Genomic DNA, 23,113 nt, shown 5'->3' with positions numbered 1-23,113 from the left:
GTAATGAAATAAATGAATATGGTGGCACAATTATATTTTTGTCTACAAAACTAATTTCAAACATTTAAGCATACACCTTCAGATCAAAAGATTTTTAAGATCATGAGAAACATTTCAGTCAAGTGTTTCAAAACTTTTGAATGGCAGCGTACAGGGTTGGGGGAATAACGGAATACATGTAACGAGATTACGTATTTAAAATACAAATTATAAGTAACTGTATTCCACTACAGTTACAATTTAAATCATTGGTATTTAGAATACAGTTACATTAAAAAAAGTATTTTGATTACTGAAGAGATTACTTTGCATTTTATTGTCATTTGTTTCATTTAATATTTAGTCCTTTCAGATGGAAACATTTATACATATAAATGATGCGATCCAAAGTGCATTTGAACAGTGGTGAAACACTTTCTTATGATGTGTTACATTCATACGAGCAGACAGAGAAGTAAGTTTGAAGTAGAAGAAATAGAAATAAACCTTGTGTAAATTGTCAGCTTTACGCTAAGCTAAAATGCTATTTCTAACAATCATCCATGTGATTATCTAATCAGCCAATCGTGTGGCAGCAGTGCAGTGCGTAAAATCATGCAAATACAGGTCAGGAGCTTCAGTTAATGTTCACATCAACCATCAGAATGGGGAAAAATGTGATCTCAGTGATTTGGAGCATGATTGTTGGTGCCAGATGGGCTGGTTTGAGTATTTCTGTAACTGCTGATCTGGGATTTTCACACACAACAGTCTCTAGAATTTACTCAGAATGGTGCCAAAAAAAAAAAACATCCAGTGAGCATCAGTTCTGTGGATGGAAACACCTTGTTGATGAGAGAGGTCAACAGAGAATGGCCAGACTGGTTTGAACTGACAAAGTCTACAGTAACTCAGATAACCGCTTTTAGACTGATTTGTGAACCGTTTCCACAAATTCATTGAAAAGAACGGACTCAAAAGAAGGATTCACTGGCAAATTGGGACATTATTCTGGTTTGCGAGCAAGTTTACTCTACACAAGATCAAAATCTAGCCGAAGAAATATTTTGGAGCAAAGAAAAACTAGAAAATATATATGTTAACTAAAGAAATTTCCATGACTTCCAGGACTTTTCCAGGCCTGGAAAACACAATTTCCAAATTCTTCACAATTTTAAAAGGATTCCCCATGACTGTGGGGACCCTGTATTCAATATCTTTCAATTCTACACTACAAAAAAATTAAAATAATAATAATAATAATAATAATAACAATATTAATAAATACAAATATTACTTGAGGGTTATGCTTAAAACAAGAACAAAATGGCAATGGGGTAAGAAAAATAAACTTGTTTTCCCTTATAAATTCATTTCTTCTCACTCAAATGGCAAATAATTGTTTTCTTGTTATAAGCATAAATGTTACTAAATTTTGTTAGATTTCTCTGAAAACAAGACGAAATATCTTGCGCTTTTGCTTTTGATATTTTTAACTGAAAAACCAACTTCTTTGTTCTGTTCTATTCCATTCCTTTCATTGTGTTCTCTGTTACATTCCATCTATTTTCTATTATATATGATCTACCTTCTGTTCTATTACATTCTCAAATTTACAAATGAGAGATTCAATTAAATTAGAAATAGATTCAAATTCCTACATATCTAAATTATACTCCGTTTTCTAATCTAGTCTGGTCTATATACAGCGTAAAGCGGGTGTGTGTGTGTTATTTGTACCTCTATGATGAGTGTGAATGGCTCGACTCCTCTCAGTGAGTGTCTATCAAATGGGTCAAAGTTGTCATCTCTCATGATTGGCGGCTGCAGCACGTAACCGCTCCTGCCATTCAGCATGAACAGAGCCTGATTCATCTGCATTGGCTTGTCTGTGGCGAGACCACACGACACATCATTACCAAAGTGAATGGCAGCAGATTATGAGATGGATCCATCATGTTATGGTCGTGTTTGTACCTGCGGTCTGGAAGTTGAGGGCCACTAGCTGACTGCCACACAGCCACATGGGCAACGGGTCATAGTTAGAGGAGTCCAGCCGCTGTCCTCGCGGGTAGATGCGTGACAGCTGCAGCCTGTTATACTGCAGGAACTTCTTCCCTTTGATGCGGTTCACGTATTTCTCTGCTTTGGTCTCTGGAAATGAGGACATGTCCCGAAAACAGGCCCGCTCCGTCCCAATCTCTGTAAGAGATAGAGGAGATAAATAATCTTTATCAAAGTAATCATAAAATCGAATATATTAAATAATCAGATAACGACATTACATTTATTGGGGCCGATGAGACAAAAAAGCTTTAGAAGTCAATATATTGTTTATTTCCATATAACAGAAGCCTAAAGTCCCATCTGTCTGAGGTATATATAAACACATTTTTTTACGCATTATATTTTAGATAATTAATGTGCTAAAATGAGTGCCTAATTTATTTATTTATTTATTTTTAAAGCTTTTTAGCTTAACAGACGTGGTCACTATAAACTTTGCATGGATTCAGAATGAGGTTAATAATGACAGTTTTGGGGTGAATTATCTACTCGGCTTGGAAAGGAAACCTCACTTGATGCATTGTGTTGTGCAAAGTTAGGACAAGGTCATAATCGTGAATGAATGCTCTATCGGAGGTGGTAGTAAGTTTGGATTTGAAAGCGACTGGTTGTCTTACTGTCTTCATCAAAAGGAACCGGCCGACAGTAGATGACGAGGTCTGACAGCTCTAAAGCAATCTTCTTTCTTCTTTCCATCATTTTACCTTCTTCAAGCTGATAGAGAACAAACAGTCATACCATGATTAGTCACGTCAAACATTCTCATACAATATATGAAATTTTGTGTTTGCATATTCATATAGGAATTTGCATCCATTTTATGGTAAATGTTTTGTTTATGTTGTGCTGAGTGATATGGCAGCTGTCTTGGGCCAAAGCATACTTCGGTCAGATGCGAACACTATGTGTCTGCGTACAGGACAAGTTTCGTCAACAGTAGAGTGCTCGAGGACTAAACGCGTGCAGCCAGATTTTTCTAACCGTGTGCACTCAGAACGTGCAGAAAGCGCCTGAGATTATTTGCACTAATTAGTGGGTCCACAAGGTGGCAACACTCACACTTTCACAAAGTAAAGTTACATGAATCGCTTCCTAATCACTCTTTTACAATTGTTTATTCTCACGTGGTACTCCTGTTGTTATTTCGGTGAGCTCCACGTGACAGGAAATCAGAGCGAGAGAGTTGCGGTGAGTTGGTATATTTGTCACCCCTCCATCATATTAATTTGCAAGTGTGTCAAACCTCCAAACTGAAGCGAGTGAGACCTCAGCAAAACAGTCCGTGTGTGTGACACCCTCGGCCAAATCGAGTTGTTTGGATTCTGCTAGTGTGACACTGGTTTAAAGGAACATTCCGGGTTCAATACAAGTTGAGCTCAATCGACAGCATTTGTGGCATAATACTGATTACCACAAAAAAAAAAAAATTTCTATTAATTCTTTAAAAAAGCAAAAATCGAGGTGACAGTGAGACACTTGCAATGAAAGTGAATGGGGCCAATGTTTGGTGGGAATGCTAAAAATTGGTCCCCATTCACTTCCATTGTAAGTGTCAATATTATTCCACAAATGCTGTCGATTGAGCGCAACTTGTACACAGGATATTCCTTTAAAACACCTGAATACTTGCTTGGAGAGGTTTTTGGACACTTGGAGTAAAGAAAGGCCACCAACGTTCCAAATGCAAATGTAACTTTTGATCAACACAAAATGTTGCCAGGTACACTTTTTTGGGAACAATAGTTTTTTTTTTCTTTCTCCTGTCTTCTTTTATTTGCATCCTAAGATACATGTAAAAAAAAAAAAAAGAAAAGGATTTTACTTTTGGCAACTACTATTTGGAGAGTTTCCTCATCAGTGTCTAAAACTGAAAATCTTTCGAATATATATATTTTTTTCATATTTCAAAGGGTTTTCTATAAAATGAGTCCATGCAATTAACCCAACTAATTTTTTTTTCTTAAATGTATGCACATTTATTTTCTGTTTGCCCTTTAGAAGGCAAGTCAAAAATGCCTTCAGGATGTAAGGGGTTAAAGTACTATTCAATCAGTGCTTTTTCATCATTATTCTTTATGGGTAAAACTTTTTAATGAGGAAAACATTGCTGAGGGCACCATAAAAATTTCAACAATTGGTCAGTTATGCTATGATTGAGCTTGGGCTTTCAGCTGACCTTGGCTTCAGAGGTCATTGTGACCTCTCGGATCTTCACCACCCAGTCCTTCAGCTCTTCCTGCGAGCTGGCAGCGATGTCCAGCACTGGACCTGTACGCGGTGAAGCCACGGGAACCAGAGAGAAGACAAACGGTCTGCTGCCCTTCCCTTCTTGTCTCACCACTACAAGATAGAGAAGACAGTCGCATGTTTCATGACTGAAATACTACACGAGGAGCGATCAGTGCTAAAACAACAAACCACAAGTCTGAACTGGGGGACTATGGAGGCTTTTCACATTTCTGTGTTTGGTATTCACCGCTGGTGTGTAGAGGTGTATAGGTGACCATAGCTAATTTTTCATGCTCTTTTCCTCCAATAGCAATGTATTAAAACAACTGTATAAATTTCCACAATTTACCAAAAGAGCAAACATAGAGTGGGATTATGACAGCAGCTGCATTTGAAACTCAGTCGCAACAGTGTTGACTAATTTGCTGATTATTATTTATCATTATTGTCACAGTGATAACACAAATTACACTTACATAATAGTTACATTAAATTATTTAACCATTTTAAATTAAAAGTTTGCTAGATTTACCATGCTAAATAAAGGCCATATGAAAGGGTCCATATATGCATTTAAATTCAAAGACAACACAGACAGAGAACAAATTAGTGAGATTAGAGATAGTATAAGGAGAAGACAAGTCACTCCACTTGCAAAAATCACAACACATCATGGTGGCAGTTGGAAAAAATGGCTGTTTGTTTTGTCTTATGACGAAAATGTCCTTTAAATTTAGTCAATATCTCATCATGTCATATTCATTACTTTAAGTCAAGTTTACAATGACTTAAATGCCATATTATTTTAGAAAAAATAAATAAAAATGACGATAATGTTCTAAATGACAAAAACATGTTTCAAACTGTGAAAGACCAAACTTTCAATTGGCCCGGTTGCTAGGGTGGGTAGAGTAATTTAGGGTAACCTCCTCGTGGTCACTATAATGTGGTTCTCGCTCTCGGTGGGGCTCGTGGCGAGTTGTGCGAGGATGCCACGGAGAATAGCGTGAAGCCTCCACATGCGCTAGATCTCCGCGGTAACACGCTCAACAAGCCACATGATAAGATGCGTGGATTGACGGTCTCAGACACGGAGGCAACTGAGATTCGTCCTCCGCCACCTGGATTGAGATGAGTCACTACACCACCATGAGGACTTAGAGCACATTGGGAATTGGTAATGCCAAATTTGGGAGAAAAGGGGACAAAATCCCCTCCAAAAACATTTGATTATCACCATGATGTGTCTTTTTCACCTTGTCTTTGTTATTGTTGACCCTTCATTAACAAACATTTGTCAGCAATTTCTAGGGCTGCCCCCGACCAAAGATTTTCCTAGTCCACTAGTAGGCGTTAATTTAAGCCATTAGTCGACTAGTTGCACGTTTATGATGTTAATTTAATTACTTGAATATATTTTTTGAGGGGCATCAGAAAATGGTTTGAGTTCCAGGGCTCAGAAAGAATGTTATAAGTAGCATTGCTAACACTGTTCTACATCACAGAGAAATACTAAACCATAATAATGAGCCTTTAAAATATACATTTTACAAGTGCACGCACAAAGCGAGCCACAGTGACACCGGCAAAAGCGGTAAGGAGACTGTCTGAACATTTTGTTCATTTATAGAGAGAAATGCACATTAGGGTTGTGCCGCTAGACGATGATCTCGAGGATCAACGATGGTCAGAGTGATCGCCAATAGCTGATGCCTTTGACGATGTCAAGACGATATTTGGCTCGTTTTAAATGTATTAAATTATTATTATTATCAAATTAATATTACAAATAATTTGCCTGTAGACAAGAAACACACTTTATTATATTTTTTAAAAACAGATGACAGAAAAGTCTATGCAAATCACTTCATTATTTTAATTGCTTTTACGTATCGTTTGGAGTGCTGTTTGAATTTAGAAATGTATTTGATTTAAGTTTTTTGTTTTTTAAATAAATTAATTTAATTTTCAATGCAAAATCACTAAAAGCAAGAATATTCACCGATCCCTCAGCCCAGGGGTTGCCGATGTAATTGGATAGATATATATATATATATATATATATATATATATATATATATATATATATATATATATATATATTACACCGTGAAGAAGGGAACAAAGTGAATTTATTCACGCACATGATGTATTTTCCCAGATAATGAAATACCCGACTGGTAGAGAATGCACAGATAAAGTAGGTTCTTACTAGAAAGATGTTGCCCTTCACAACTGTTGTAAAACCATCTTTCAAAAAGTTGAACAACACACATTTTAATTGCCTTTTTATTTTATTTCCAGTTTCATTTTAATTTTTAGTTAAAATATATAAAAAATAAAGTTCAAAGTTTGAAATCAAGGTGTCTTGCTTGATTATGTAGGCTTAACCCTAAACCTGCTTAAAGAAAATTACCCCATAGTACCACCTAGTGTCCAACCAGCGGTAATACCGGTGTTCGTCGGTTTCCTGTGGAGTTTTTTCTGCGACCAATCGACCAATCAAAACTTGGTTGACCAAGACTCTTCTCATCGACTAACCTTTGGTCGACTATCAGGGGGCAGCCCTAGCAATTTCGTTTACGAGATTAACACAGAAGACATCCTTTTTTATTAAATAACCAATAACCGGGGGGGGCCTGGGTAGCTCAGTGGTAAAGACGCTGGCTACCACCCCTGGAGTTCGCTAGTTCGAATCCCAGGGCATGCTGAGTGACTCCAGCCAGGTCTCCTAAGCAACCAAATTGGCCCGATTGCTAGGGAGGGTAGAGTCACATGGGGTAACCTCCTCGTGGTCGCTATAATGTGGTTCGTTCTCAGTGGGGCGCGTGGCGAGTTGAGAGCAGATGCGGCGGTGGATGGCGTGAAGCCTCCACACGCGCTATGTCTCCGTGGCAACGCACTCAACAAGCCACGTGATAAGATGCGCGGGTTGATGTTCTCAGACGCGGAGGCAACTGGGATTCGTCCTCCGCCACCCAGATTGAGGCGAGTCACTTCGCCCCCACCACGAGGACTTAAAAGCGCACTGGGAATTGGGCATTCCAAATTGGGTGAAAAAAAAAAAGAGCCAATAACCTTCTCTAGAACATGCATGCACATTAGATGTCCAACCTGAGAAATATAAAAAAATTTTTTTTGCCTATTTTGAGCTAAACACCCTTCTTTCAGATTTATATCTTTACATCTACAGTTAAGTCTGAAACATACTCTATGCAAGATTGTGATCACAGACACTTCTAGCAATGCAAGCTTGATTTCGCACATCGTTGCATTACAAAATGTGTCAGACCGCAATTCATACCAACGCAAGCACACATTGCATATTCAATGTTGCACATTAGTGTGAACTTTACACTTCTACAGTGAGTTTTCCTTTAGGTCAACTACTGTCATGGCGGAGCAGCAGTTTGATGAAAATATTACTGAGTCAATACATTTATAGCAAATTACCTGAATAGTAACATCCAGTTTAATGAACTTTTCAGACTTCTGAAGGTAACTCTATTGTCCCCTTGAGTACTGAGGTTTGATACCACCACAGTAATAGAAGGACACACATTAAGTATGTTCAACTGGACCGCGCAATGGCAACGCGGAGGCCAAGCACTCGTGAAAAAAAAACAACGCTCACAAAGTGGCCTTAATTAAGCAAACAGCTAGAGCTCCTTTGGAAGGGCCTCAGATGTGGCTGTGACTCTGACTGTGTATCAGGGAGGGGAAAGGTATGAAAATACACTCACCAATCTGACAGGAAGACACGTCCACACTTCCCCTCAACAGATCCCCCAGAGGACTGTTCTCTGTCGCCTGCCATGTGAGAGAGGGTGAAAGATCAGAGTGGCTCTGACATAACAGAGCAACAATAAACACAAACACACATCAAACAGAGAACAAACACAAATGCGCTGAACTCACGGATCTGTCGGGCTCCACGGCTGTAGAGCTGATCTCCTCAACGTAGTTTGCAGGGAACCACAGCTGCTTCTTACCGCCACAGTCTCCCTTCCACCTGTAAGAAGAACATGCAGTTTATTTTCATACAACCATACAAGTTCCTGATGTTTTCATCTAAACTGATTCGGCTTCAGGGACTGAATGAGGCTACACTGAGATAAGTGGGTGGGACAGCATCCAAAATGAACACAAGCAGGGATGTCAATTTCCAGAAATTTTTATAATTGATCGTAGTGGAAATTAACGATCAATTAATCGGCTAATTGTTAACGTTATTACCGCAAAACGCACGTGGAGTACTCCAAATAATATGTGCATGTTACCTACTGTTTAAAGATCATTTCAATTAATACACTTAAGAAATGCAAGAATTGGAATTTTCCTCTTAAAATATTCTTAGTTCAGTGTATTTGAATACATTCAGGCTATGTTCAGTACAAATTAGTAAATTGTTTAATTACTGTTAATGAATCACTGTTAATAATAACTTGTAGACAATATATATTGAGTTCATTAAAATTAATTTGTCCTGAAATTAATCAATGATCAATTAACTTAACTGATAAAATTATTAACGACAATGAATCTATTATCGATTCATATTAATAATTAACATCCCTAAACACAAGCACAAAAAAAAAAAAAAAAAAAAAAAGTGAGTAAAAACTGGCTTTGGCATGTAAATAAAAACTAATGAGGGAATTGGGAGTTAAAAGTGCATGGGAGAAAAGAAAAGCCCTTATAAGCCCACAAAGTGGACCTGTCCTGCTCTTTTTAATTCCCAGTGTATATTGGATTGTCAACTGTCCCGAAAAGTGTGACCTTTTCCCACTTTTTTTAAAGCCTTTAAGGTGAATCCATCTGACACTGTTCCAATTGACCTCAGTGTTTTAAAGTGTATCTAACAAGCTTTTGTGTGATTGTTGCATTGCCACAAGGCACAAACTGTACCAAACTGGGCTGCATTTCCCAAAAGCATCGCAAGCTTAAATTGATCATAGAGATCATTGGCGCCAATGGTTTATACGATCTACTTAGGCTTACGATGCTTTTGGGAAATGCAGCCCAGGTCAGAGGGATTATACCAACTGACAACTTTGTAAAATAATAAAACTAGAATTCTCATTCCATAATGCTATCATTTTCACACAATATCTCTAGCATTCTCAATACCTTTATTATTCTCATTCCATAACTCTAGCATTAGCATTGTCTATTTGTATAACTCTGGCGTTGCCATTCCGCCACGCTTCCACTCCTGTCCCAACACTTGCACTTTTTTCTTTGCGTTTTGACATGATTTATTATTTTTAAATCGACAAACAGAGATTTTATACAAAAACATTGCAAATGCTATAGTTGGAAATGGGAACAGAAAAAGAATTCATAGCGCTTGTCTTAATGCCGCTCCCGAACTGAATGTGACAGGTTAACAACACTGATACAAAAGAAAGCAGGAATATTGCCAGTACGTTTGTACCGTGTGAATGTAGTTCAGCTTCGACCATCATGCAGGTATACATGGTATAAAACAATAACTGGCCTTGGCGTGCGCATGTTTATGAAGGTCTCCTTTCTTTTCTTATTACCAATAAAAAAAAGTGTTAGTTACCTGACAGTTACGGGCACTTCATTTCAAATCTTATGAATACGCTATACATGGGAGAATCAAACATACGCCGCTCCTTTTACCATGATGACTCAGATCGTTAATTACTGCTATGTTCTGTGACGTGTTTCAAGTGTACTGCATCGATAGCTAACATTTGGCAAACGATTATTTTGACAAACTTTGCTAGTTGAATTGTAATGATAAATTATTTTATATTGCTGCGCTGCTCGGTGTGAACCGCTAGAGGGTGCGTCTCTATCAGCAGGGGGTTTATGAATATACACACAAATTGTTTGATATACAATGAGAACTTTCTAGATAAACTTGATCATTTATAGATATTGATTTCTAGATAACTTTCTAGATAGACTTGGTTTAGATCAAATTAATACTTACACAGGCTAAGAAGTATTCTGCAGTTTTCTTAATTTATTCTATTATTTCTGAACATTTAGGTTTATTAGATCTTAATTTATTTTACATTTTCACTGTTGACAACTTCCCCCTGTGTTGCATTTGGTGTGTTTGTAAAAAAAAAAAATTTGCACACCTTTGATTCCTAGGTTGCATTGCATTCTAATAAAGAACATGCAATTTTAATCATGTTGGAGTACATTTAAATGTTTTTAAATATCTAATCGTGAATCATCCACAAGTTTGATAAAAATCAAGATTTTATATTTTTTGCTATACCGCCCAGCCCTACGCTTGCACTCTGATTCCGCAACGCTTGCGCTCTCATTCTCTAGTAACTCTAGTAATCTCATTGCAGAAAATGTTTGGATGCTTAAAATCAATTGTTTGGCTTCCAGGAAAAAAAGCTACCTGATTATTGCTTATAACAAAATTATTAAACTATTTTTGCACAAAACTATTCACTATTCAGTGTCTTTGACTGTTGCTGAAATTGTCTTTCACTGAAAAAAGTTCAGATACTCCAATTAATTGTTTAGCTTCTGAAGAAAATGAAAACAAAACACAAAAATTAAATAAAAACAAAAACAAACAAACAGTATATTCACTTTGGGTAGAACATAAACCTAAACCCAGAACTCTCTTGTACTCACCAGCCTCCTTCCTGTTTGTCCACATTCTGAATGATGGCGTTCTTACTGAAGGAGAGCTCGTCATCACGCTGGGCTTTATACTCATACATTGCTCGGACTGTACACTGCACACAAACAAAACACACACACACACACTGATGTCATCAACACTAATGTTAACAGAGAAGACGTTCTCCATGTGTATAGAGCAGAGGTACCTTGAATGTGGGCATCTGATTGGCTTCCACATAAAATCCAGGGTTACGACCCTCATACAGAGATCCATAATCAGGCTCCTACACACACAAAGATCATTATCAACTTTTTAAGCACACAAGACTTCAAACTAATGTGTTATTTGAGTACATCTGCTCTGTCATTGTACAACTAGATCATTACAAACACTCTTTGTATTGATGAAATTCCTTCAACAGTCAAGGAAGAGAACAAACATGACTGTCCACAAAGACAGATCAACAGTACAGAAGTCTCACAGGTTCAGACTTTTAATATCTTGTATATGTGCACTCACAGCAGTGCCGATCTTCTCCAGTGTCTCTTCATTGATGGGGTAACGCAGCTTCATCTTGCGGTACAGCGGATGTTTCTCATAGTAACTGATTAGATCCACTAAACTGTCAAACTCTGACGTGCCCAAAACCACCGTCTGCCCCTCCTGCTGCACACGACAGTGTTTTATCTTCCCCTCCGCTCTGAGAAACAAAGAGAATGACAGGTGGAGAGAAAACTCGATTTTCACATTTTCTTCAGAAAATGTGAGTGGTGCTTAATCCTGCAATACTCGCTGTCACAATGCTAGGGTGTTCTGGATGGTTGCTAGGGCATTGCTAAGGTGTTCTAGGTCATACATGGATGTTGCTTATAAGCCAAAATCAAAAGAGCCCATCCCAAATCTTTCTGATGTTCCAGGGCCGGTTGCACCAGCTATACGTAAATTCAAACTTAGCATAGTTGTGGTGTAAATGGGCACTAAGTCACAATTTACGCACTACTATATATTTGAGTGTTGCACCATTAAACGTAGGTAGAACATAACCCAACGTATGAACTAAATATTTACGACAGACTCCGACCAGGAGTAACTGATGGAATAAAAAAGCAGAGTCACTTAATGACATCAATGAGCTCATGTTTTGCGTGAATCCTTTCGACATACAGTATGATGTTGACATTTATGCTTGTTTATATTTATGGGAGGAAACATTATGTAAAAAAACGTACCTCTTCATAATGAAACCGATCTAACAGTGTACACTTGAAGTTCCTGTGTACGCCGCCCGGTGTCAAGTTTCAACATATACGATATATATATTTATATATATATATAAGATATTAAAATGCATAAATGTCTATTTTTCCAGCCTGTTGTATAAGTAATTCTATATTTATTGTCCCTTATTCGTTTCAGATACAGCTATTAAATATTGTTATTTACATACCATTAATGAAATCTTGTTTTATTACGTATGGTATTTTAATAGGGATATAATTTATTACATCTGACAGTTACATGAGCAAACAAGGTTTGAACAACAACCGTAACAAGATCAAATTGAAGTTCACGGCTTTTTAACACTTATGTGTATAAATTTAAAGGCTGCTTATTGGATAAATACAGGTAAACGGCATAACATGCGACTACGCATCACTTTACGGAGAGCTTATGAACTACTAGTTAAGTCTTGCCTTAAGAACAGGTGGTGCAACCAAATTAAGCACTGACTTAATTACAAACTAACTAGTAGTTACTAAGCCCTTAGTGTGAACTTTACATCCCAACTTACGTGAGAACTTACACACAGCTGGTGCAACCCTACCCCGGTCTCTTGATATGGCTCAGGTCCCTCAATTAATGCAAGTCTACATCTTGACGGCATAATTGGCTTGACCGATATTTATTTATTTTTTTTAAGGATTTTCTCAGTTTTTATTTGATTGGTTATCGGTTCATCAATATCGAGTCAAACCGCTATTTGGTGGGTCTTGAAAGAATAGTGCTCAACAATGGCATAAGTCGTCGATTGATTTTGCAGAGGACGATATTTAATATTTTTTAAATATTACATTTTCCCGTTGGGCCAATACGTTTTGTGAGCAGTGACGGCACGTGACGGTAATTTGTTCACAACTGCTTACATGTGTGAACAAATTACTAAAATGGGATGACTAAACAGAAACCAGGATAAGCTGCTATTTACCATCTAAAATGCACACAAATCTTATTCTTTTTAAGATTTATTTTCTACTGTAAGTTAAAGTGTGTGTGAAATTCAGTAAATATAGTTCTAAATAAAAGTGATTTTTTATTTTATTTGTAATTTTTTTTGCATTTATGCACATTATTTATCGTCATATTAAATTGTGTGATATCATTTATAATCGGCCACCCTCCTCTCTAGATATCAGCATCGGCCATTAAAAAACCCATATCGATCGATCACTAAATGGCATTGCACTACTGTGCATTCAACAGATTGTTCATTTTGTCTGTATAAATTCCTTACATTTTAGCTATCTCAAGTGAGAAATGCATAGTATTTAATAAGCTTGACAGTTGGACATACGGCAAAACCAAAATGAAACAATATTAAGGAAATAATCATAATACAATTCCAATGATCAATTTAATTATTGTTTTACGCTTTTTGAAACAATCATAGGTTGTTTTGCATATTGGTTAAAGGACACATAAGAATAATAGGTATAATTATATTATAATTATTTTTAATATTTTAATTTTAATTATAATTAATTTTTTAAAAAGATTTTTTAATTTTTTCTCAGATTTTATCCACCAGGTAAAAACGAAATACGAGCAATAACCGTAACAGTGCTGCTTGACCTCCAAAAAACCACTAACAAGGACACAATGAAAACATGGAAGTGTCGATTTTACCGGAAGGAAATGGCAAAGGAGTTGAATTCAGTTCTCTTCCTCACGAGGAAAGCCCCGTCACGCGGCACTCTCATCAACATGTTTTCAGCCTGACTGCGGGACAGACAAGCGTGATACCACCTGCACAAAAACAACAACACACTGAGATTAGACTCAACAGAGAGCAGGAAACAGTTAAACTCCCACTGCAGATCCTCTGCTGTTTAAAGTGAATGTTCAGACGCTTTCTAAATAAAAGCTGGCTTCAGAAAGTGTGTATTTTTCAGCTATGAACTACAAAGGTGGATTCTTGGTGGTTCATATAAAAAAAGAACTAAAAACTCAGTTCATGCTTTGATGTAGTTCGTTTGTAGATGGCAATCATAAACTACTCTATTGTACTAGATTCCCAAACTCAACGTCATTTGTAAATTGCATAAAGTATTGAGTCGTGTAAAAGGGCAAATTTTTAAGAAATACATGACATATCAAAGGTATTCAGGATTTTTTTTATTTAAATCGGAAAAAAATCATACTAATGCTTTCATATTTGAACGGTAAACTAATTTCCATGTCAGGTTTGCAAAGTATTATATAGTTATTATTCTTTTACACTATACATTAAAATGTTTTATTGCCTCATTTCATCTGTCAAATGTAAAAGTAGAATTTGTAAAATTGTACATTGTATTTGTGGATGTAAAACTCTAGATTTGGGAGAAAATTATAAAGACAAAGCAATATTTATTAATTAAATTGGGCATAACACCTTTATCATCCAAAACATCAGAAATAATGACCTGGTACAGTCTAGTATAGGACAAAATGTCCCTATTCTTCTGGCACAATTTCTTTCAGCTTATTTAGTTGTGAAAAATAATTTATAAAATAAATAATATTATTTTTATTCAACTACAGATGTAATTGTAAGACCCACTCTTTGCTCTCGTGAGCGTTTGTTTGCGGCACTGGCTCCGTCAGCTTCATCTCAAACTCGTTGCAGCGCAGCGGCACCTGCTGGTAATGTATGATGAGCGCAAACAGCGTGTCAAACACCAGATTATCTGTCAGGTAGAACTTCGGGCTTCCAGCTTCCTGTCGAGAGTGAATCCTGCAGTGCTGGACTCGACCGGACCGCCTGATGAGAGAATAAGAAGAAACCGTCAACTATGTTATTTTGTGGCTGTGGCGCCAAAGACATTTTGCCGTTTCGACTGAGACAGGCAGTATATTCTGTTTAAAAATGGGTTTTTGGGGGAATTTTGAGTAAATATTGTGTGAAATATGTGTTAATTTAATTGCATAAATTTTTAAATCATCTAATTTGCTGTCATATATTGTATTATAAATCGATTGGCATGATATCGTCATGAAAGATAAAGAATATCTGTCAAACACTACTCCATGAATCAATGAGGTAAAGTGAGGCGTTATTACCAAAAAGAAAGTGTGTAGTCGCCCACAAACGTCTCACTCTCGCGCACCAGAAACGATCCGTCAGGAGCTCCGGTCTCCAGACAGTATTCAGACAACAGACGCTCGGCGATCTGACGCCCGTCACGCCCTGCACCCAGCTTACCGTGAAACCACTTCTCCGTTACATGCTGGTCCATCCCGTTACAGATCTACAGAGGACAAGGAAGAGAAACACACATACATACACACTATTCATCAGTGCAGGAGAGGCTACTTTAAATTATAAATCTATGCTGATTAGGAGTATAACGTTTGCAGTTTGGGAAGCTACAGTTTCAAAGTAGCTGAATACCAGTCAAACTACCCTTTTTTTTTTTTTTAAGTAGTTAGCTTCAGTACTAAAAGCCAAAGTATACTTCAGTTTTCTGCATGCCGGTACCTCTTGCGTGCTAGGTTTAGACACACAGACAGTCAATGTATTTGCACATTGTTGGAACATATGCCTGCAATTGACTGCGCTAAATGACTATCACAAAGCAGTCACAGTGCGCATGCGTCGAACTTGTCCGTATTCCAGTCAAAGAGTATACTTTGAAAGGCCAAGCGCTGACTTTGCGCAACATTGAACGGCACGTGAAAAATAAAAATAAAAGTTTACCATAGCGTTATTACAACAAAAAAAAACAAAAAAAAGTATTATGCATGAGATCAATTACTTTTTCATGGTTTTTGTTAAATGTGAGCCAAAATCATCACAATTAAAAGAACCAAAGACTTAAACTACTTCAGTCTGTGTGCATTGAATTTATGAACTACTTCAGTCTGTGTGCATTGAATTTAATACACGAGTTTCACAATTTGAGTTGAATTACTGAAATAAATGAACTTTTCCACAACATTCTAATTTATTGAGATGCACCTGTATATTGATGCCTCAAAACCGTATCAAGAAAATCACGTGCCGATCTGTTAATGTATTTATATTTTTTGACATTCCTAATAACTATTAAAAGTAAAAATAAACACCAAATTTTTTTTTTTTTTCTTTTTGTCCCAATTTGGAATGCCCAATTCCCAATGTGCTTTTAAGTGCTCGTGGTCACGTAGTGATTCGTCTCAGTCCGGGTGGCGGAGGACGAATCCCAGTTACCTCTGCGTCTGAGAGCGATGCGTCAACCCGCGCATCTTATCACATGGCTTGTTGAGCGCATTGTCACGGAGACGTTTAGAGGCTTCACGCCATCCACCGCGGCAACCACACTCAACTCACCACGCGCCCCACTGAGAACGAACCACATTATAGCTACCACGAGGAGTTTACCCCATGTGACTCTACCCTCCCTAGCAACCAGGCCAATTTGGTTGCTTAGGAGACCTGGCTGGAGTCATTCAGCACACCCTGGGATTCGAACTAGCGAGCTAGTGAACTCCAGGGGTGGTAGCCAGCGTATTTTACCACTGAGCTACCCAGGCCCCCATACACACCAACCAAAGCATACTTCGGTTTTCCGTATGTGGTACGTCTCGCGCACAGTTCGTGTGACACAAATTCCATTATCAGCACAGTACGCACGGACTGTCTGTGTGCAGCCTAGTTTTTATAAACATGAACAGAAACAAATAATCTTTGTAGAAACAAAGTATACCCCAGCCTTAAGTTATTAAATAATAGCTAAATAACAAATAAAAGTAAAAAATAAACACCCTAATTTAACTACTGCATCAAAACCATTGTGATAAACAGCCAAATTTAATTACATGTCCATTTCATGTCCAAAAAGGAAAGAAAAGGTCAGTTAAATAGCTCATAAAACAGAACTGCTAGTTCCTCCTCTAATTAATCCCAAATTACTGACATTCTTGTCAACAGATGTTTTAGTGAATTTAGATTGCATATTGTCCAAAATAAATGTTCATTTGATTTCAAGTAATTTTGTGCAAGTCTCATTTCTCATCAAATTGTGTTGTGCGTATATTAGCGTAACGATGGAGGCCATTGGCCAATCTGCTCTCTAGATATCAGTATCGGCCATATAAAAAAATAAAAAATAAAAATAAATTTAAAAAAAAAAGTTTCTTTTAAAGGCTCTAGTTTTGCGTTTGTGTGTCTGCGTCGTTCTGCGAGTACACAACCAAAATGCAATTGTATTGAGAGAAAATGCCTCCATTTCTGAAATAATTATACATTTCATAAAGCAATTAATTTGTGGATTTAAATGTATTAAAATTATTACAGCATTAAAATAGTTCAAAGTATGCATATATGTTGAGATTTAAGTACATATATTTATTATAAATGTTGCCCGCCATGCAGAGAGAAATTAAATCAGGCATATACTGTATGCTTGCTCTTGAGTCGCTTAATAATAAAATTAATATTTTGGCATACTTTTATTTTCAGCACAGCGGGTCAAATGAATTAATAACTACTCATTTGACCAACACAAAATGGGTGTTGTTTTAAAGCATAGAAGCTGGACTTCACAAAGCATATAGAGAATATAACAACCTCTTAACAGGTGCTTTTTAATTAGCTGACAAATTAGAAGTGTTTCGTTTTCATAACTTATGAAATATGATTATTGAGTGCCATACTGTCAAACCATCATACAGATCGGAAAGGTCTCGAGTAGAACACGACAAATATTATTTTACTCACAACCCAATTACAATGTGATGTGATGCATAGATCTAAAACTAATCTTGGAGAAAATGCAACACTACCTCAGATATCTTAGGTTAGAAAGTGGACCAATCACAGCTGTTGTGGTCTGCATACACATGACGCATGGTTACATTTTTGGAGAGGTGCACGTCAGGCTACGGCACAGGCTTTGCCGTTGCAGGATCAACACAATAGCATAAATCGGCCTTAACACTGATAAAGTGAGATGTGTTTTCCTTACCTCTCTATGTTCCTCCTCATCCTCATTCCCTTGATTGCTGGACGTTTCTTCAGAGTAATAGATCTTATTGCTGGTCAGAACAAAGAAGTGTGGATACCACTCCTACAAGGACAAGAACAGTTCACATTCACTCAGTTTCACACATTAAATCCATATATAAAAGAATGACCCCAATAAATTTAAAAGTGGAGGCACAATACGCAAATATAAAAGTGTATATATGAAGAAGGATCATGTATGATCTGCTCACATGGTTGATGGGGTCCTCCAGATAGAGTATGCCGTTCTTGATGGAGTTGCTGATGTCATTCTCCGAGTAAGGTGTTGAAGACGAGACCTCCTCATACGCACTGCCTTCAGCTAACTTTTTGTGCTGAATACACAATGTAAACAACAATGGTGTAGTGTTAAAGGGACAGTTCACCCAAAATTGAAAATTCTCACATCATTTACTCACCCTCATGCCATCCCAGATGTGTATGACTTTCTTTCTTCACCAGAACACAAATGAAGATTTTTAGAAGAATATCTCAACTCTGTAGGTCCATACAATGCAAGTGAATGGAACTTTGAAGCTCCAAAAAGCACAAAGGCAACATAAAAGTAATCAATCAGACTCCAGTGTTTTAATCCATATCTTCAGAAGCGATATCATAGATATGAGTAACAGATCAATATTTAAGTCCTTTTTTACTATAAATCTCCACTTTCACTTTCATACTCGTCTTTTGTTTTTGGTGATTCACATTCTTCATGCATATCGCCACCTACTGGGCAGGAATGAGAATACATAGTAAAAAAAGGACTTAAATATTGATCTGTTTGTCACCTGTTGTCATCATACCGCTTCTGAAGACATGGATTAAACAACTGGAGTCGTATTGATTACTTTTATGCTGCCTTTATTTGCTTTTTGGAGCTTCAAAGTTCTGATTACCATTCACTTACACTGTATGGACTTACAGAGCTGAGATATTCTTCTAAAAATCTTCATATGTGTTCTGCTGAAGAAAGAAAGTCATACACATCTGGAATGGCATGAGTAAATGATGAGAATTATCATTATTGGGTGAACTATCCATTCAACAAAAAGGTCTTTGTGCAATGATGACAGCTAAAGATGGACGGTATGGCCAAAACCTTAAATCATAGTAATAGCAATTTTTAGGGCTGGGAAAATTAACATGTCAATTTCTGAGATAAGGACAGTCTCACACATTAAAATTTTTTTTATTGAAGCATCTTTTTTTCCGCATTTCCTATGGCTCGCGTTATATGTGCATGCAAATTATGGCCATGAAATGCAAATTATATCTCATCAAATATGCATTTTATTTGTCGCCTTAAAAAAATGTGTGAAAGAAAATAATTCTATTACTATTGCATAATAATATACAAAAAACTAATCATAATAGATATTACGTTATTAGAATATAATAGTAGGCTGGGTTCCAAACACTATAGTGTGAATATAATTGAATCAAGACTTAAGTTGACCAAAAGGATAAATATTTTAAATATTTGTAGTCCAAGTATTTTAATATTTGAATTATTGTTCATGTCATTCTACCCCAGTGCAAGACTTCATTGTTATTCTGAAGATAAATTGATATGATAAGCCTATATGAATCTACATATGAATAAACAGCCTCATCTTAAGGTTTATGTGTAAGAGGCATACACAGTAAGTGGCAATTATATTGTTAATTGTAATTATTTTTATGGAAATTAATTAAATTAATGGTGACAGCTCTAATCAAACCTAACATGCTTAATCGTGATTAATCACAGAAAAGTGTGACATGAATTCGTTTTTTGATTGTTTTGTACAATATACTTTGTTAAACAACTTATTTTTGGAATAGTCCATGAATTAAATATGTTACTAATGGAAAGTACTTAAATCTAATTTCATAATTTTCCCTTTTTACTTTGAACTCGATGTAAACTCCAAGATAAGACCATTCATAACAAATGAATGATAAATCTAGCATCAGTGCAAACACAGCTTGACATTTTTTAACGCTTAAAAGCAAAAGACTCAAAATACCAAAACAGATTTTATAATACAGATAATTCTGATTGGATGTGCCTCTTTAAAAGCCATTGGAAAAGTCAATGCAAAATCAAATGCAACGTTTAGTTGTGCCTAACAAACACCTCTTTATAACCAGTTCTTCCTTGATTTGACTCGTTTGGGACACGTCCTGCAAAAAAGACAGCACTATGACTCGACTTGCATAAACCCTACGTCTCGCTAAGCCAAGAGGCTCTCACCTTGATAAGAATCTTTCTCTTGAGCTGATTGGGCGAGGGGAGACCGTCGGCTGAGATGTCTACTGCTTTGGTCAAGAGCATCTCTCCAAACACTTTCTTGAAGAAGGTGGCCATGTTTCTCTGCTGGACTATACTGCAGTGGTCTTCAATGGAGAGAATGATGGGATAGCTGGACACCAACACACACATAGACAATCCAAATCATCACAGCTGTTGAGGATGGAATGCGGTGTCTTGTACGTTACTACAGAAATATCACCCACTCATTCTTTGTTCTAACTATTTTCCATATATAATAACAGTAATTCAAATACAGGCGGAGTATTTAAGGAGCTGTTCACTTTTACTAGCCACTCCAACAACCATTTAAAGGATTTGAGCACATACAGTACATGGGCACAATTTCTTGCGTTTAAGCTACACTACTTGGTAGTGTATTTGAACACATAACCAAAATGAAACTTCATACACACACAGAAATCGAAACACACAGAGTACGATTGCCCAGACGTCATCATTATCTCTGTTTGCGCAGAACTGTGACATGTGTGACACTCACTCAGACGTGACGAAAGCATGTTCTTTGATGGTGTGAAGCACGTCGCTGAACTTGATTTTTGTGGTAAGTGTGTGACCATGATAGATGACGGGCATCCCATCAGGACCATCCCAGCAGTCCACTGCACAAACAACACACAAACACACACTACAGTCTGACATATATACACACGCACAAAGACATCCTATAACCCCCTGAAATAAACACAATCATCTCATTCACTACTAGACCACTAGAGGTCGACCGATAGTGGATTTTGCCAATACCGATAACTAAGATGTTGGAAAAGTTGGAAACCATAGTTTAAAAAAAATTATCAAATTATAAAACGATAAAAAATGTCTCTGTCTTTCCTTACCATCACACGCACAGACATAGAGGCTACAATATCCTTAAAAGAATAAAATCCCAAAAGCAGTTTATTGTGCAACCAAAATCCCAATAACCAGAAAAATTAAGGTTTGATGCATAACGCGGGACATTTAACTATAAACAAGGCCCCAAATACACCAGGGACTCTTATTTTGAAATGACAGACACTTGGCCTCTATATACTGTAAATACTAATAGTTATCTCAAATTGTAAAAATATAGTCTACTCAACTTAAGCGTTAGTTTTTACTATTCTTACTAGTCTGAATTAAGTTACCGTTATTCTCTAAATCCTAAAGTCGTCATTAAAAAAAAACATTTAAGTGGTCCCAATTAAACAGTACTTGAAATGTCACATTTTGGAATCATAACTCAAATATTAATAAGTACTGAGTAGAATCCAATGTGCCATATGGCTAACCTAGAGTCCAGTCAGAATTTCCCTTATACTGTACAAGACGTGATAAAGCTCCATTTAAATATTTAAATAAAAACAATGATTCTTACGTACTTTAATGACAGATGAGTTCAATAGTTAACATTACTTAAAAAAAATTTGTTCAATTTACTTCAGCCAAATAAGTATGTTTACTTAGAAAAACCATGCAAACTGACTACCTTGAAATATCTAAGTACGGTCAACTAATTAGATTTTTACAGTGTAGGCTCTGTAAGTATTTAACAAATTAAGCTTTTTATAGCCATTATAATCACCAGATGAAGAGCTTTGATATATTTCACCAGATGAGGTTTATTGATGAGGAATGATATATATATAAAAAAAAAAAAATACAAATCGGCAACTATCGGCATAGATTTTTGCAGATAACCACAACTATCGGCAACGATTAATCGGTAAAACCGATATATCTAGACTACACTTCTAGTCCTACAGATTTCGTTCTAAGGAAAGGATCCTATAATTGTTATCAAAAAAGGACTGTAACATCACTCTTCACAAAAAATAAAAAATAAATAACATTTAGATAGAGTTCTTAAAGGAATAGTTTACCCAAAAATGAAAATTCTTTCATCATAATGTTGCACCAAATTACTTTTTCCATATGTCTTTCTTCTGTGGAACACAAAGGGAAAAATTTGTAAATGTATTCACAGGGTTTATTTGCCATTATGTCAGTGAATAGAAGTGCGACATGACGTTCGGTCATGAGATGTGATGAGAACCAGTTTGAGTCTGAATGTAACAACATGGCTCCATATTTGATTTCAGCTCTTTATTACGGACTTCATTTGATTTGAGTGCATGGCCAGGTCTGAGGGAGGCATTGGCATTATTTTCTTTGTGCCCTCCTCAGTCGAATTGGAAAACGACCAGGGCTTTGTTTCCCAAAAGCATCGCAAGCTTAAGTTGATCATAGAGACCATTGACACCAATGGTTTTTACGATTAACTTAAGCTTACAATGCTTTTGGGAAACGCAGCCCTGATCATAAAAGCTCATCAGGGTGAACTTTCAGGAAATGTCTTACCAGCTGCTAAACACCTTCTTACCCTTACGAAAATCAAGAGTTTATGGCAAAATTGCCGCAAATTCGCCACTGATAATTTTCATATGCAAATGAGCTTTGTGGCAAACTTGTGGCAAATTGCCCATTGTTGCCAAAGGTTTGCCGGAGGTTCACCACTACCGGCGAAGAGTTGCAAACTTATGTCAAACACTTGCAGCGAATCAAAAGCTAATTTGCATGTGAAAATAAGAAGCTGCAAATTTGCGGCAAGTTTGCGGCTAGTTTAGATTTTTGTAAGGGTACTGCCATTGGTCCACATCATCGGTAG

At 36.8% G+C, this 23,113-nt stretch overlaps 1 protein-coding gene and 1 long non-coding RNA gene across 3 annotated transcripts in view; one reads left to right on the top strand and one right to left on the bottom strand.

Annotated features, from left to right (window-relative positions):
* The window catches only part of LOC127418969 (uncharacterized), a 983,530-nt gene that overhangs the window by 426,916 nt on the left and 533,501 nt on the right, over positions 1–23,113 (top strand). The gene's annotated exons all lie outside the window — the stretch shown is intronic.
* The window catches only part of plcg1 (phospholipase C, gamma 1), a 63,950-nt gene that overhangs the window by 15,755 nt on the left and 25,082 nt on the right, over positions 1–23,113 (bottom strand). For both annotated transcript variants that reach the window (XM_051659746.1, XM_051659747.1), the window contains exons 13-28: positions 20,945–21,065; positions 20,386–20,554; positions 18,359–18,481; positions 18,109–18,210; positions 15,224–15,411; positions 14,724–14,924; positions 13,808–13,927; positions 11,423–11,603; positions 11,109–11,186; positions 10,912–11,015; positions 8,194–8,287; positions 8,019–8,085; positions 4,223–4,386; positions 2,664–2,760; positions 1,957–2,181; positions 1,720–1,868 (exon numbers count right to left, since the gene is read on the bottom strand). In XM_051659746.1, the coding sequence (XP_051515706.1) occupies positions 1,720–1,868; positions 1,957–2,181; positions 2,664–2,760; positions 4,223–4,386; positions 8,019–8,085; positions 8,194–8,287; positions 10,912–11,015; positions 11,109–11,186; positions 11,423–11,603; positions 13,808–13,927; positions 14,724–14,924; positions 15,224–15,411; positions 18,109–18,210; positions 18,359–18,481; positions 20,386–20,554; positions 20,945–21,065 (2,183 nt within the window). The remainder of the gene's footprint in view (positions 1–1,719; positions 1,869–1,956; positions 2,182–2,663; positions 2,761–4,222; positions 4,387–8,018; positions 8,086–8,193; positions 8,288–10,911; positions 11,016–11,108; positions 11,187–11,422; positions 11,604–13,807; positions 13,928–14,723; positions 14,925–15,223; positions 15,412–18,108; positions 18,211–18,358; positions 18,482–20,385; positions 20,555–20,944; positions 21,066–23,113) is intronic.

The sequence above is a fragment of the Myxocyprinus asiaticus genome, chromosome 28 (assembly GCF_019703515.2).
Source record: "Myxocyprinus asiaticus isolate MX2 ecotype Aquarium Trade chromosome 28, UBuf_Myxa_2, whole genome shotgun sequence".
NCBI lineage: Eukaryota > Metazoa > Chordata > Actinopteri > Cypriniformes > Catostomidae > Myxocyprinus > Myxocyprinus asiaticus.
Note: the sequence above shows the minus strand (reverse complement) of the source record. Positions and strands in the feature narration are given on the sequence as shown.